The following is a 17,017-nucleotide window of genomic DNA, read 5'->3' on the forward strand; positions in this document are numbered from 1 at the left end:
GGTCTGATTTGCAGTGCGGGGGGGGGGGTCTGATTTGCAGTGCGGGGGGAGGGGTCTGATTTGCGGTGCGGGATGGGTTCTGATTTGCGGTGCGGGGTGGGTCTGATTTGCAGTGCGGGGGGAGGGGTCTGATTTGCGGTGCGGGGTGGGTCTGATTTGCAGTGCGGGGGGAGGGGTCTGATTTGCGGTGCGGGGTGGGTCTGATTTGCAGTGCGGGGGGAGGGGTCTGATTTGCGGTGCAGGGTGGGGCTTCACTGAGAACCTGGAGAAAGGTCACAGCGGCAGAATCTGGAGGACCTGGAGAAAGGTCACAGCGGCAGAATCTGGAGGACATGGAGAAAGGTCACAGCGGCAGAATCTGGTGAACCTGGAGAAAGGTCACAGCGGCAGAATCTGGAGGACATGGAGAAAGGTCACAGCGGCAGAATCTGGTGAACCTGGAGAAAGGTCACAGCGGCAGAATCTGGAGGACATGGAGAAAGGTCACAGCGGCAGAATCTGGAGGACATGGAGAAAGGTCACAGCGGCAGAATCTGGAGGACATGGAGAAAGGTCACAGCGGCAGAAAGGGGGTGAATGTGGTAGTCACCACTGTTGTGTTGTATATACTGCATAGTTATACATAGCGTATCCCGACGGCCGCCAAGACACAGTCTCAGCGACCTGGCGCCAGCTGGGTTTCCCCCCCCCCCGCTGCCCCGGCGCCACCCTCCCTCCCCCCAGCGCACCCCACCACAGCCCCCGCTCCAGGACGATCCGTCCTCCCCTGGTCCCACCCGGGGATGAAGATGAGGTCGACACACTCCCGGAGTCACCGAAGACCGAACCGACGCCTGAATCACCACCAGAACTGCGGCTCTCGCAACGACGGATCAAGGCACCGGAATGTGGCGACTAGGGGCTTTTCACAGTAACTTGATTTGAAGCCTACTTGCGACAATAAGCCATTTTCATTTCATTTCATTTGAGGAGTTTTATAAAATATTGTCCCCGGGGGACGAGTCAGTGGGGATTAAGGAAGTTCCGGTGGCGATAGGGAAGATGCAAGCGGGCAGGACACTGGGGCAAGGTGGGTTCCCGGTTGAGTTTTATTAAATATTTTTGGATATGCTGGCGTCACTGTTGAAGATGTTTCAAGGTGCTGTGGATAAGGAGGCATTCTCGGAGACGATGAGACAGGCATCCATTTCACTGTTATTGAAAAAGGATAAGGGCCCGATGGAGTGTGGGTCGTCTAGGCCAATATCTCTGCTAAATGTGGATGCTAAGATTTTGCCACGGTGTTACCGCTTTGGTTGGAAGAGTGCCTCTCTCAGGTGATTGGAGAAGATCAGGCGGGGTTTGTAAAAAGTAGGCAGTTGTCTTTGTTCGTGCGGTGTTTGTTAAACATGGTGCTCTCTCCAGCAGAAGGAAGAGAGTCGGAGGTAGTTGTGGTGCTGGATGCGGAGAAGGCATTTGGCTGTGTAGAGTGGAGTTACTTGTTTGCGGTGTTGGAGAGGTTTGGAATGGGGCCTAACTTTGTGGTGTGGGTCAAATTGTTATATAAGGAACGAAGGCGAGTGTGCTCACGAATGTGGTGAATTCGGGTTACATAGGAGAATGAAGCAGGGGTGACCCATGTTCCCCCTTTTGTTTGTGCTACCGATAGAGCCCTTAGCCATTGCGCTGAGGTGCTCGGATAAGTGGAAGGGGATAGTGAGGGGGATGGGTGGAGCATAGAGTGTCTTTGTATGCCGATGATTTGTTGTTGTACATCTCCAACCCGAGTTCTATGGTGGCAGATATATTGGGACTGCTCTGGAAATTCAGGGTTTTTTCAGGTTATAAACTGAATCTGGAAAAGAATGAGAGTGTTTTGGTGTCTTCTCCAGGGACAGGAGCTGGTTTAGGGGGGCCGTTTCAGATGGCAACTGCCCACTTTAGGTATTTGGAGGTGCGGGTGGCTCGAGACTGGGCCCGGCTCCGTCAATTGAATTTCATTAGCCTGGTGGGTAGAGTCAAGGCGGACTTGTTGAAATGGGACATTGGCAGGCCGGGTCAGGCAATAGAGAGCTACCGGTCCTTTTGCCAAAAGCGTTCTTTATGCTGGTGAACCGGTTGATTTTGTCGTTTGTCGGGGCAGGTGTAGCAGCAAGGATTCTGGAGAAGGTGCTTCAGAGAGGATGGCAGTCAGGGGGCCTGGTCCTTCCAAACCTGTTGTATTATTATTGGGCGGCAAGCGCTGAGAAGGTGCGGTGCTGGAGCAGGGAGCAGGAGGCTTTGTGGGTGAAGTTGGAGGCAGGCTCTCGTAAGGGGTCAGGGTTGCAGCCACTGGCAACAGGGAAATATTCGGGGAGTCCCGTGGTGGTAGCCATGTGGAAGATACAGAGGCAATTTCGGCAGCACTCCAGGTTAGGAGCAGGGTCAAAGCTGATGCAGATCCAAGGGAATCATGTGTTTGAGCCGGTGAGGCTGGATGTTAGGTTTCAAGGATGGGAGGAGCAGGGGTGATGGAAATGAAGGACTTATTTCTAGAAAGGCAGTTCGGTTTGTGAGTTTGGAAGAGTTGACGGGGAGGTTTGGAATTCCACGAGGCGAGGCCTTTAGGTACATGCAGGTGCAGGATTCCCGGCTTTTCCGGTTGACCCGCTCTCCTCGCGTTGGAGAGGGTGCTGTCGGTGATGGGGCTGGAGGCGGAGAGTCATCTCAGCGATCTACGGGCGGATTTTGAAGGAGGATATGGCGCCGTTGAAGGGGGTTAAGGCTAAGTGGGAAGAGCAGCTGGGGTGGGCGCTGGAGGAGGGGTTGTGGTCCGAGGTGCTGCGGAGGGTGAATGCCTCAGCCTCATGTGCGAGACTGGGGTTGATACATAGAGCACACCTGGCGAAGTTGAGGAAGAGTTGGTGGGGAACACTTGCGAGCGGTGTGGGAGGGGTCTGGCCAATCACGTACATACGTCCTGGTCCTGCCCGAAGTTGGAGAATTTCTGGAGGTTGTTTTTCTGCACTATGTCGCCGATCCTGCACGTGGATAGGAAAGTAAGTTCTCATGATAAAGTGGAGAGTCTGCTTAGATAGGCTCAGTGAAGGGACACAAATTCAGCAGCTGGAGTATACTGTAGGAAAATGTGAACTTGTCCACTCTGACAGGAAGATTAGAAAAACAGTGTATTTTTTATATGGGGAGAGATCACAGAACTCAGTATTACAGAGGGATCTGGGTGTCGTGGTACTTGAATCGCAAAATGTGAGTATTCAGGCGCAGTAAGTGATTAAGACAAATGGAACATTGCCGTTATTTGCAAGGGCAATGGAATATAAAAGTAAGGAGGTTTTACTGCAGCTGTAGTCCCGCGTGAATCACTGAACTCAACTACCAGCGGGACCTGGCAGGTAAGTCGGCGGGGGCGGTTCTCGGGGGGGGGGGGGGGCGTGGGGGGGATCAGACCCCCGGGGGGGGGGGGCGCGGTAGCCTGGCCCGCAATCGGGGCCCACCAATCGGCGGGCGGGCCTGTTCCATGGGGGCACATCTTCCTTCCGCATCGGCTCCCATGGCCGGCACGGAGAAGAGAACCCCCCCCTGCATGCGCCAAAATACACCAGCCGGTCTGCGCATGCACGGAACCACACCAGCAGTTCCACGCATGCACAAGATCATGCCGGCCCTTCGGCCCATGCACGAACTCGCTGGAGCAACGCCAACCCCTCTGGCGTACACCTAGCCCCCGAAAGTGCAGAGAATTCCGCACTTTCGGGGGCTGTTGACGCCGCAGGGGTTGGCGCCGGTTCTCCCGCCGGCGTGGGGACTTGGTCCCCAGAAGAGAGAACCCCGGCCAAGATGTCCATCATAAGGTCTCTTTATTTGAAAAATGATATTTTTGCATTGGAAGCAGTTCAGAGAAGGTTCACTTGGCGCATTCGTGGGATGAGCGGCTTATCTTATGATGAAAGGTTGAACAAATAGGGCTTAAAACCATTAGAGTTTAATGGAATGAGACGCGGACCGGAATTGTCCAACCATTCGTTTGCGGCGGGATTCTCGGATCCTGCTGGCAGGGGTTTCCTGGTAACGTGGTGTGGCTTCAATGGGAATTCCCATTGACGATGGTGGGAGCAGAGATTCCCGACACCAGGGTAACACGTGCCTCTTGCCGCCACCAAGAGACATGCAGCTGGGAAGCTGGAGGATCCGGCCCATGATCTTATTGAAACATACAAGATGCTGAGGGGACTGGGTGGGGTTGATACCCGGAGGACTGGATGAGGTGGATACCTGGAGAATGTTTGCAGGAGAGACTAGAGTTCAGAGACACTGTTTAAGATCTACCATTTAAGACAGAGATGAGGAGAATCTGTTTCTCTCAGAGAATATTAATTAGTGGAATTCCCTTCCCCAGGGAGCAGTGGAGGCCAGGTCATTGAATTTATTCAAGGCTGAGTTCGACCGATTTTTGATAGACAGGGAGTCAAAGGTTTTGAGGGGCAGACAGAAAAGTGGAGTTGAGATCACAACCAGATAGACAAAATCCTATTGAATGGCGGAGCAGGCTAGAAGGGCAGAATGGCCTGCTCATGCTGCTAAGTCCTATGCTTCTATGTGGCTGGCCAACTTTAAACTAACTAAGGTCAGATCAGGGAATTAAATCGACTCTCCAGTTACATAGGTATACCACATTGAACTTGTTCTTACCCATTTAGCCATCAAAGAGATTTTAACCATTATCCCACGTCGAATAACTGTAGTTGCTTCATATTAAATAATAATTTAAAGATCAATAAGGATGTATTGATTACGTCACAATCATCCATTCTTAAATTAGAATGTCATCAGAATGCAGCTCAAAGATTGCAGAATAAATTGGACAAAATATCTCAGACAACTGCTGAGGAACACGTATTCTATAAATCTTGAAATAGCTCAAGATGAAGTTCAAAAAGACCTAGAAGCAGATGTTCAACTTGTGCCAGTTTCCAGAACAAAATGGGCAGCAGAATTCCAATGACGTCAGGAAAATTGGGCTCCGAGCTTAGTTTGCAATGAATCAGTGAGTTTGCAATGAATCTGACACTAACGGGGCATCGCCTTGCAGTGGCCAATCTGACTGGTTCTGATTGGGCAGGACATAGTTAGGGTCTGGCGGAGACAAAGTGGACAGGATAGGTTATCAATAGCCCACAGTATTTTTGTGGAACCAGGACAAGCAATGGAATGGCCTCTATCAGTTCCTTTGAGGACCTCTGATTAAGCTGCTGAGGTAGCATGTACAGCATAAGCTCCCCTCATCCATAGAATAGGATAGAGTCCCTACAGTGCGGAAGGAGGCCCACCATGTGTGCACCGACCCTCTGAAAGTGCACCCTACCTTGGCCCACTCCCCCGCCCTTTCTCCATGACCCCTAATCTTTGGACACTAAGGGGCAATTCAGCATGGCCAATCTACTTAACCTGCACACCTTTGGACTTTGGAAGGAAACATAGGAAGGAAGGACACATAGAGAGGTTCATTTTCTCCCCATTCAGGTCTTAGTAGGTTCAATATGAAATATGTGCAGTCAATAAGAAGCTTCAATCTACATAGCTAAGAGTAAAATGCAAGTCAGTGAATTCTTGATCACAGTGTACCGGGCACACACCTTTAGCACAGCAAAGGATTCTAATCTATTAACCACAATGGAGACATTCAAGATTTGGTTGCAGTGCAGATAAGAATTGATGCCGATTCCTAAATATTAACATTCTTCGTTATGAGAAAAAACTGGAAAACTTAGGCATTTTTGCTCTTGAAATGTGGGATCTGACGGGTGATAGCACAAGAGTAAATAAAATTTAAGGTGATATGGAAAAGATAAATCAGAGATTACACCGAAACAAACTAGTATTGCTGAAAACAGGCATTTTGTCGAAGCTTTTCATCTGGCACTCATCAGGACAATTGCAAGGGGCGGCACGGTGGCACAGTAGTTAGCACTGCTGCCTCACAGTACCAGGGTCCCAGGTTCAATTCCGGCCTCGGGTGACTGTCTGTGCGGAGGATGCACTTTCTCCCTGTGTCTGCGTGAGTTTCCTCCGGGTGCTCCGGTTTCCTCCCACAGTCCAAAGATGTGCAGGTTAGGTGGATTGGCCATCCTAAATTGCCCTTTAGTGTCCAAAAGGTTAGGTGGGGTTACTGGGTCATGGGGATAGGGTAGGGCTCTTTCAGAGGGTCGATTAAGACTCGATGGGCTGAATGGTCTCCTTCTGCACTGTAGAGATTCTATGATAAAGGAATAATAAAGAATGCCAATATCTGGGAAACAACGGCTCGGATTCTCCAAAATCCCAGCCAAGTGTTGACGCCGGCGTCAAAACCGGCGCGAGCGACGCCAGCGTCAACAGGCCTCCAGGCCCAGGCATTCACCCCTTCTTCGCGGGCTAGTACGACGGCGGAGTGCTGCGTGCTCGGAAGCTGGCGCATGCGCACCACGGCCAGTGTGGGTTGCCGTCCCCGTGCCAGCCCCGGGCAATATGGCGGAGCATACAAGGGTCCGGCGGGGAGGAACATAGGCCTCACCCGGAATTAGCCCACCCGTCGATCGGTAGCCACCGATCATGGTCCTGGCCACCATGGAGCTCCCCCCGGAGTCAGATATCTCCGCCCCCCACCAGGATGGCCCCCGCAGCCAGAACTCCGAAGTCCCGCCGGGTGGGACCAAACGTAACCCACGCCAGAGGGACATAGCGGGCTCTCGGCCCTTCGAGTGCGAAAAATCGCCATGGGGCTGCCACCGCGCGGGCGCGATTGGTGCGATTCTCCGGTCGCCGGAGAATTGGCGGCCCGGCGTCGGAGCGGCATGGGGTTCTCGCGCCCCCCCACCCCCGGCGATTCTCCAATCTGCCGCGGGATCAGAGAATCCCGGCCAACATCTTTATACGGTATGAGAAGAGAGTGCTGATTGGTTAGAAAGTGGATTCTGTCTGGTAGAGGCATCACCACGGAAAATACACCAGTTAACGGTTGAGCATTGATAGGAAATTTAAACCAGGCAGCTTGGCTCCGATTGGTCAAGACCTGAGGCAGCCCTGAGGAATAAACCAGCAATTGCTGTCACTTGTTTTGTTTAGCTGAAATAGATGCAATGTGTGTTCAAGAACAGGGAGCTGGACTCCACCCCAGCCCTCCTCACCACCACCACCACCCCCCCCCCCCCCGCCCCCCCCCCGTCTCCACCTATCGGAGAATCGGCGCCAGTCGCGCATGCGCGTCAACGCGGTGCCGGTCGGGGGCCGTTGAAAGAGGCCGCCGCCGCGATTCTCCGCGGTCGGCCGGCCGAGTTCCCAATGACATGGTTCATGTATGGATTCACCCGGCGGGAGCTCGGCGTCGCAGCTGCGGTGGGGGGGGCGGAGGGATCAGTCTCCGGGGGGGCCACCGATTGGCGGGCGCGTTCTGGGAGGGGCCTACCTTCTTCCGCAACGGCCCGCTGTGTGGCTCCGCCATGTTGCCGCACCAGCAGGACCCACGCCAGCAGGACCTGCGCCAGCAGTGCAGGGCCACGTACGGCAGCTGGAGCAGAGCGGAGCACTCCGCCGCCGTGCTGGCCCCCTGTGAACCACGGAGTCGCTGGGCCAAGAGGCCAGTTGACGCTGGCGTGAAACACTCTGGTGTTTACGCCAGCGTCAACACTTAGCCACATTCTTGGAGAATCCCGGCCAAGGAATGGGGTGAGCACTCAGGGTCCAATGCTTTCTTGCACGGGAAGAAGAGGCATTGGGGGTCCCGCTTCTGTGCCGGACCCCACTGCCTGCCGGTCAAGATCCATTCCCCGCTCCCCCCCCACCCCCACCCTCCCCCCCACAGCCCCACCCCCAGGCGGATTTCACCATCCAGTTGATCCTGGCCACTGAGTATCTGTGAGCATATCACCCTCTTGTCAGACCCCCCCAGTGTGAGAGCATGAGGGAGGGGAGAACCAGACGGGAGCAAGTCTAACTGGGCAACGGCAAAGGCCGGGGCCAGTCCTGAGCTGTGACTGTGCGGTACTGTGCCACATCCATGCAGACTTGGTGCCATGTGGCGTCGGAGGACACACACTCCCTGTGGCCATCAAGGTCACGGCAACCTTCAATTTTTACGCTATGGGGTAGTTCCAGGCACAGTCTGCCTGGTGAGACGGAGTCTTCTACAGTACATGTTATCTGAGAGCTCCATGAAGGAAACATGAGTCCTGTACACCCTTGGCCTCCGTCTGTGCCTTTGTGCTCCCTGTATGATTGGTGTGGCCACTGGCCCCTGAGCCTGCCCTGTGGCCCTCTGGTCTTGTTCTGCAGGGTCTCCCCTGAATGCCGCCACACACTGCTGCTGGAGTCTGTGCCCCTCCAGTGCTGTGATAAGAATGGCCAGCTCCACTGGCTCCATACCAATATTGATCGGATTTCTGCCAAGCATTAGAAGGAGGGAGTGAAGTTGTTGTTGCAGCCAGTGAACGTCATTACCTCCCTCACCCATTGGCCTACTGGACCTGGAAGCAGCCAGTCTCCGACCTTATCGGAGGACCTCCATGGGGGAACCTATGTAGTAGCATATCACAAGCATTGCCCATAAGTGCATCCATGATGCCATGGATGTACTTTATGCTCGGGTTTGGACTTTCTACATTTCGATCTGGACCAGGCCCGGCAAGATGAGAGGGGCATGGGCTTTGTCAACATAACTGGTCTGCCACAGGCACAGGGGGTGATCGACTGCACCCATGTCGCTCTTCATGCCCTGTGGCACCAGAGAGTCCCCTTCAGAAACTGGAAGAGGTCTACATCCTCAATGTACAGCTGATGTGTGACCCCAAATATGATTCATGCACATGTGCGCCTGTTTTCCAGGGAGGGTGCATGATAGTTACATCCTCGGTCAATGGCAATTACTGGCATCTCTAAGGGTCACCTCAGGCTGCAGTGATGGCTCATTGGGGACAAGGGATATCCACTCAGGTCTTGGCTGATGATGCCAGTGTGGAGCCAGAGACCACAGCAGGTACAATGATGCTCACAGTGCTACCCAATCTGTAATCGAGCAGTGCGTCTGCCTCCTAAAGGTGAGGTTCCATTACCTCAACAGGTCCAGTGGGGCCCTCCAATACAGCCCCCAGAGGGCCTCCCACTTTGTGGTGGTCTGCTGTGCCCGACATAATTTGGCTCTGCAGCAGGGCGGCGGCCTTCCTGAGAAAGAACTCAAGGAGCGACATCTGTCCTCTGATGAAGAGGACGTTGAGGAGGGAGTCAAGGAAGAGCCCACTGAGGATCCTGAGGATGGAGACCCGGCGGGGACGAGGTTGTGCATGGGCAGGAGGGCTAGAAATTACTCCATCGCCTTCTGTTTCATGGAATAGGATTAGCTTGATGTTGACAACATGCACCCGTAACACCCCCCCCCCCCCACCCCCCAACACCATCCCCCGCTCCCCACAGGATGTTGTGACCCCTCTGCAATGGGGTGAAGATTACACGCCAGGGTGCTGGGTCTGGGGAGTCCATGAGTGCCTGCTACCCACTGATGCACTATCAATTACGACGAGACGAGAGTAGAATGTAATCGAGGCTTTATGACACAGAGATGTGTGACCTCCTACAGCAGCTGACGGAATGGCTGCTGTACGGAGAGCACACATATTTACACTCCGCCTATTGGGCGGAGCCAGCAGGCAGGGATCTACCCCCGTACCTGTAGTACAGGGGCCTTACCGTAAAACCCATATATATACAGTATAATACATCAGTGGTGACTACCACACCCAGTGAATGCCGGAGGGTGATGATGACTCGCAATGAGGAATGATCTGTGATTCTCCTCAGCTACTGCTTATGTCTGACTCGTGTCTGCCTGCTGAAAGTACGCTGACTCCCCGGCTCATGTCTGAGTGAGGTTCTGCCCTACATTCCTTTGTCCCTTCGCTCTGGAGGGGAATTAGGAGCGAAGGTATCGGGTTCACTGAAACATGCCTGAGTCCTATCACTGCAAACGAAGCATTCACACGGAGAGGTCCTAATCGCGTGGTGGTCAGGGAGGGCCAGTGAGAACACCAGTGTCCTAATAGGGTGATGTGCTACCCAAGTTGGAGGAGGGTTAAAGAATGTGAGACATTAAGGTGGCGAAGAACAATAATAGTTTATTCATTAACATGTCCAGATTTAACAAGTGAGAATGCCCCCAACCTGTGCCTAATTCACCCGTGCCCACGCTATAGAACATACAGTGTAGAAGGAGGCCATTTGGCCCATCGAGTCTGCACCGACCCACTTAAACCCTCATTTCCACCCTATCCCCGTAACCCAATAACCCCTCCTAACCTTTTTGGACATTCTTTGACTTCCGTACCCTCCCACTATTTCTAGGTGTATTCCCAGGATGCACATCAGAGGTGGAGGCAGCCTACTGCCTTCCACGTCCTGTTGCCCAAGATGCCATTGGTGAGCAACCTCTGGAGTGTCAGGACCTGGAGAGCCCCAGTCTACACGCGGGTGGCAATGGTGTTGCCGTGTCTGCCCGTTGTGTCTGAGGTGTAGCAGTTTCAGGAAGGGGAGATTCACATTCGCTGGTCACTTCCAGGGTCTCCTGGGATGTGCTCCAGAGGATCTTCATCCCTTCCAGTGCTCGTGGCTCCTAGGTTACTGCCTGGGATGGAGGAGCAGCGGGAATGAGCTGCAGAATTTTCAACGTCAATGGTGCTGCCAGTCCTGGAGATTCACCATTGTTTGCACCATGCAATTGAAGCGCACAGTCGTGAAGCTCAGGGACTGAGCCACGCTTCAGAGTTTTCCTGTCATGGGATCTGACCTCTTGACCCAGGATTCCCATTGTGGACGTCACCCTTGCAGTGTTGGCCTGAGTGCCACGCATTGCCGGCACCACCTCATGTGACTGAAGGCTTTGGGGCTCCTCCATTCCTCCTTGCAGTTGCAGGAGTATCACTGACAACCCCTCCTGGTATTCCTGGCTCCATCTCTAGCAGCTGAGGGACGAGCGTGTTCAGAGGCACGGCATCTGGCTGGGGCACAGCTGAATCCTGGCATCCAGCAGACGTCCGTCTCTCCGATCCCTGGGACATTCCTGCCTCTACCTGATGTGCATCAGAAGCAATGTAGTGAACCAGAAGCCTGCCTGTTAAGTTCACCCACCGAGGTGGGTGGTGGACGGTGTGGGTGATATCCGTGACTCCTCATCCGTGTTCTCCTCCAAGATGGTGTCGAGGGTGGGCGGTGGGACACTGTTGGTGGATGGGCCAGGCTCTTTGGGTTATGTTCCTGAAAGGCAAGGGACATGGTTTTAGTACATGGCCTGGCCAAGGGGTTGGACTTCACAGAACTCACTTGAGACTGATCATCTGGATGAATTTGCAGTGGCTCCTCACTTTTCCCCCACAGGCCCACCTCACTCTCAGCACAGGCCCACCTCACTGTCAGCACAGGCCCACTCCTGCTCCTATCCTGTGAGCTCCAGGGCTCTCTCATCGTACAGAGTCAGGATCCTCAGCTCCAGCATCCCACTGTCCATCTTCTTCCGTTCACGTCGGTTTTGGGGGAGCTTCTCCTGTAGGCACACAAATGGGAATGATGTGAGCTGGCCGCTTGGTGGGTCAGATATCCAAGGCGGCTGGCAATTGTGGGCATTGCACGTAAGCAAGGAGGGGTTCTGATGAGGAGAGCTGGGGGGTTTGAGGAGGTTTGTAGGAAGTCGGGACCCAGCGAGGTGGGTGATATTCTGGGTGGGTGACGGAAGGGTGGAGTGCAGAGAGGAGACGGGGTGCACTTACCCTGGCTGATCGGAGGAAGCCATACATCTTTTGCCTTCATTGCACTCCCGTCCTCTTGGCCAGGCTGCTGGCACTGACCAGGACAGCAACCGTCTTCCAGACAGGATTCGTCAGGGCCTCCCGCCAGCTCGAGGGTATATTGTAGCCCTCCATGGCATCCAGCATATGGGTGATGGCCCTCCTATGTGAATCGAGGAGCTGGTTTCCTCGCTGCCATCCTCCTGGCTTGATTGAGAGTGAGTGCTGTGGAGCCGTTTAAATGCTCAGAAGACCCCCTCCCCGGCTGGGCGAATCAGATGCTTCGCGCCTCAGGTGTTTCGTTTTCCAAATGGGAAAAAAAATTCTTCTGGGTGCCTGATGATTGGGATCCGGATCAGATGCCAGGCTGGCGGAATCGCACCGATTTTCTCACTGAAAGTGACACTTTGTAATTTTTTCAGAACATTCCACCCATCGTTACTGCCATCATTTCGAGAAAATCGACAGCCTATTGCTGTACAGCAGGATCCCACAGACAGCAACATGTCCAAATAGGTTTTTTTTACATATTAATTAAGGGATAAATATTGGCCAAGTCACCCAGGTGAACTCTGATGTGCTTCAAACTAGCGCCACGGGATCTTTTACATTCACCTGAGCGGGCAGGTGGGTCCTAATCCGAAATATGGCTTTGTGCAGCACTGCACATACCTTCCAACCTGGATTCCAAATTCAAGTCTAGGACAATATTCTGCCCAAGGGTGAGCGGGCTACCACTGAACCAAAGGAGAGATCAATTTGGCACCAATTCAACTTCATATGATGAATGATCAGCACTGCTGCCTCAACGCGCCGAGGTCCCAGGTTCGATCCCGACTCTGAGTCACTGTCCGTGTGGAGTTTGCACATTCTCCCTGTGTTTGTGTGGGTTTTGCCCCCACAACCCAAAGATGAGCAGTGTAGGTGGATTGGCCACGCTAAATTGCCCCTTAATGGGAAAAAATGAATTGGGTACTTGAAAACATTTTTTTAAAAAGAAGTGCTGCAAGACTAATTTGTGAGCAAAGTCAGAGCTGATTGAATAAAAGGGGCAGTAGCAACAATACAAAATTGATCAAGTGATGGGCAAGAGATTAATGGTGAACAGTTATTTTACAAACTGGGGTAAGGTTTGTAGTGGAGCTCGCCAAGGACTGGCATTAGGACCCCTGCTCTTCCTGATATATATTATATAACCTAGACGTTGGTGTACAGAGAACCACTGCAAAATTTGCAGTTGGTGCAAAACTTGAAAGTATTGTGCACCATGTGTGGATAGTGGACAGCTTCAAAAGGACAGGGGCAGGCAAGCGTGCGAAGTGATTCATTTTGACAGAATGTGGAGAGACAATGTAATATAAAGGGTACTATTCTTAACGGGGTGCAGGAGCAGTGGACCTGCGTGCAAATGTGCTTAAATCATTGAAGGTGGCAGGACTGGTTGAGAACGCGGTGAATAAAGCATTCAGTATCCTGAGCTTTATCAATAGGGACACAGAGTACAAAAGCAAGGAGGTTATGTTGAGCTGCAGCACGCACAGCTTCAACCTCAACAGGAATATTGGGCTGGATGCTCCGATTTTGAGGCTTTGTCCCCATGCCGGCGTGGGATCTGTGGCGTTTTACGACAGAAGAAATGGCGGAAAACGGCCACCGATCCTCCGTTTGGCCAGCGGCTAGCATGCCGGCAGTGTAGAGCACCCGGCTCTAGCTGCCAATATGGTCGGAGAATTGGCGGGTCTGTGGCCACGCGTGCTACATGGCGCCGGCTGCTCGCGGACCCGGTCGGCGAAATAGTCCCCCCTTTGGCCATCTCACGCGCCCCAGACCACCCCCCAACAGTGCCCCCAGCCGCTGATAATGCCCCCCCTGCCTGCGGATCGGCCCTCTCCCGCCTGTGGCGGCACTGGACTGAGTCTGCAGCCGCCATGCCGAGTTCCCGACGGGTGAGACTACGCGCGACCGATGCCGTCGGGAACTCGGCCGGTCGGGGGCGGAGCATCGGGTGCAGGCCTCAGGCAATGTCCTGAGGCCATCGAGTACGCCGCTTTGGATGGGGCGGAGCATCGCCCCCAATTGGGTCAGGAACTGTGATTCTCCGGCCGATCACCGAACGGGATTTCGGCGTCGGCGACCAGAGAGTCCAGTCCATGGTGTCCAATTCTGGGTTTCACACTTTAGAAAAGATGTGAAGGAGAAAGGTGAAAGGGATGTGGAACGTAAGTTATGTCCATGGTTTGGAGAAGCTGGGTTGTTGTCCTTGGCGAGGAGAAGGTTGAGAGGAGATTTGATTATTCAAAATGTGATTGTTGGTATTCAAAATCATGAGGAGTCTGGGACAGAGTAGATTAGGGAGAAACTGTTCCGATTGGTGGGAGGATCGAGAAGGGCGGGGGGGGGGGGCACAGATTTCAGGTCATTGTGGCAAAAGAAGCAATGATGACAGGAGGAAAGGACTTCAGCAGCGAGTGATGAGGGTTTGGGGTGCTGCTGCCTGAGAGTGTGCTGGAGGCAGGGCCAATCGAGGCATCCCAAAGGGAACTGGATCATTATCTGAAAAGGAAAAATGTGCAAGGTTACCGGGAAAAGACAAGGGTGTGGCACGAGGAGGATTGTTCCTTGAGGGAGGGGGGAACAGCACAGACATGGCAGGCTGAAAGGCTTCCTTCCCTGCTATGAATCTATAGAGTGGGCGTTGCAACGGGAGGAGGGGATTTGAAGCTGAATAGGCCAACAAGAATGCTCGTTATCGTCTGTCACCACCCAGTGATGTTGCAGAGAGTAACATTGATCAAAAACGTCAACCCTGAAGTTAAATTGCAAAAGAAACAGCTACCAAATACTTTTGCAACTTGCATTTATATAGCGCCGCCAGTGAGATACGGCCGTCCCAATGTCAAACAATATTAGGCATTGCGGAGCTATGAAGCCAGCTGATGAAAAGTTTGGCGGAAGAGGTATGAGGTAGGGAGGGAATTCCAGAGGGGTTTGGAGGGGGAATTCCAGAGGGGTTTGGGAGGGCATTCCAGAGGAGTTTAGAGGGGGAATTCCAGGGGGGTTTGGGAGGGCATTCCAGAGGGGTTTAGAGAGGGAATTCCGGGCGGGTTTAGGGGAGGGGATTCCAGAGGGGTTTAGGGGAGGTGATTCCAGAGGGGTTTAGGGGAGGGGATTCCAGGTGGGTTTGGGAGGGGATTCCAGAGGGGTTTAGGGGAGGGGGTTCCAGGGAGGGTTGGGAGGGGATTCCAGAGGGGTTTAGGGGAGGGGATTCCAGGGGCGTTTGGGAGGGGATTCCAGAGCGGTTTTGGGGAGGGGATTACAGAGGGGTTTAGAGGGGGAATTCCAGAGGGGTTTAGGGGAGGGGATTCCAGGTGGGTTTGGGAGGGGATTCCAGAGGGGTTTAGGGGAAGGGATTCCAGGGGCGTTTGGGAGGGAATTCCAGAGCGGTTTTGGGGAGGGGATTACAGAGGGGTTTAGAGGGGGAATTCCAGAGGGGTTTAGAGGGGGAATTCCAGGGGGGTTTAGAGAGGGAATTCCAGGGGGGTTTAGAGAGGGAATTCCAGGGCGCTTTGGGAGGTGATTCCAGAGGGGCTTAGGGGGGAATTCCAGAGGGGTTTAGGGGGGAGTTCCAGAGGGGTTTAGGGTGGGAATTCCAGAGGGGTTTAGGGTGGGAATTCCAGAGGGGTTTAGGGGAGGGAATTTCAGAGCTTTACGGGGGCTGTGGCAGGTGAAGGCTGGAACAAACTGCTTTGCCTCAGCGCAGAACACAGCCTGTATAAAAAGAGACGGAAGTCTCTGATGTTTGAAGCAAGTTTGTTTAAACCTGCCGCAAGCAGGAGAGACACAGAAAACATCAGCTGAAGTAGCCGGAGTCAGCAAACACCTCAACATCAGGCTGGGGCGAGGAGTCCCAGCAGAAAGACGGTTAAATCTTGATGCCCAAATTGGATTTCGGGTCAACTCGTTTTTGAACTCTTAGAATAAAATACTATACCTTCTGGGTTTTCAATTGATTTCTTATGTAGCTGTCTGTACGTTTCAAAATCTGGTACGTGAGCGTTTGGTTGCATAGTTGGGTCGGGGTGGTACACCAACTTTCTCAGAGAAACTCTTTCGGAAGTCATGCTGATCTGCTGAATGGGAACCTCTCCTGCAGCAGCTGTATTCAGCAGCACAGGAAAAATACCCACAAGCTCCCCCAGACTCCGCCCTGTATACCTGACAGACTAGCCCACTCTCACCGCACGCAATGTCAAAGGACTGGTTCATATCAAACACAAGAAAAGTTCTGTCCTAATCACACAAATGCAGAGCTCTTTATCGCTTCAGATACATTTTATTACAGACGTTGCATAATGTTGCTAAATGCAAACTGAGTAATATGATGGCCCCTTTATTTTATGGTTAATTTGGTAGGGCTCCCAATATCTTCTCTGAGGTGGGTTAGTATCACCCACCAGTTGTGTGGTGATGTGGTCTGAAGATTGGTCTGGGCCAATCGCAAGCTTGGAAAGCAAACTGTTAAGCAATCAAGCTGCAAAACCAGGTAGACAGAAATTTCTATCAGCATGTTCGTTTTTTTAATATATTTGAGCACTCCGAATAGGTATCATAGAATCCTTACAGTGCAAAAGGAGGCCCATCGCGTCTGAACCAACCCCCGAAAGAGCCAGGCCCAGTCCCCACCCTATCCCCATAACCTCACTAACCTTCAGACACTAAGCGGCGGCTTGGCATGGCCGATTCACCTAACCTGCGCATCTTTGGACTGTGGGAGAAAACCAGAGCACCCGGAGGAAACCCACGCAGACACGGGGAGACAGTGCAAACTCCACACACTGACACCTGAGGTCGGAATTGAACCAGGGACTCTGGCACTGTGATGCAGCAGTGCTAACCACTGTGCCGCCATTTCCTCTGGCATTTACAAGCAGTGCGCCTCGCCTTGTACAGAGCCTAAAACATGTGGATGCTCATGATCTGCAAGGCTCCTGCTCCAGAATCTCCATGCAGAAGGGAAATCCTTTGACCTCTGACAAAACATTCAGAGACGGATGAGTTACAGCTTTAAAAGACGAAATGAAATGAAAATCGCTTATTGTCACAAGTAGGCTTCAATGAAGTTACTGTGAAAAGCCCCTAGTTGCCACATTCCGGCGCCTGTTCGGGGAGGCTGGTACGGGAATTGAACCATGCTGCTGGCCTGCCTTGGTCTGCTTTAAACGCCAGCTATTTAGCCC

General features: G+C 53.0%; 1 protein-coding gene across 1 annotated transcript in view; it reads right to left on the reverse strand.

Annotated features, from left to right (window-relative positions):
• The window catches only part of LOC140385809 (acetyl-coenzyme A synthetase, cytoplasmic-like), a 313,536-nt gene extending 297,614 nt beyond the window's left edge, over positions 1-15,922 (reverse strand). Inside the window, exon 1 of the mRNA XM_072468356.1 lies at positions 15,772-15,922. Within this exon, the coding sequence (XP_072324457.1) occupies positions 15,772-15,901 (130 nt within the window). The 5' untranslated portion in view covers positions 15,902-15,922. The remainder of the gene's footprint in view (positions 1-15,771) is intronic.
• Between the last annotated feature and the right edge of the window lie 1,095 nt (positions 15,923-17,017).

The sequence above is a fragment of the Scyliorhinus torazame genome, chromosome 11, assembly GCF_047496885.1.
Source record: "Scyliorhinus torazame isolate Kashiwa2021f chromosome 11, sScyTor2.1, whole genome shotgun sequence".
In the NCBI taxonomy this organism is placed as follows: Eukaryota; Metazoa; Chordata; class Chondrichthyes; order Carcharhiniformes; family Scyliorhinidae; genus Scyliorhinus; species Scyliorhinus torazame.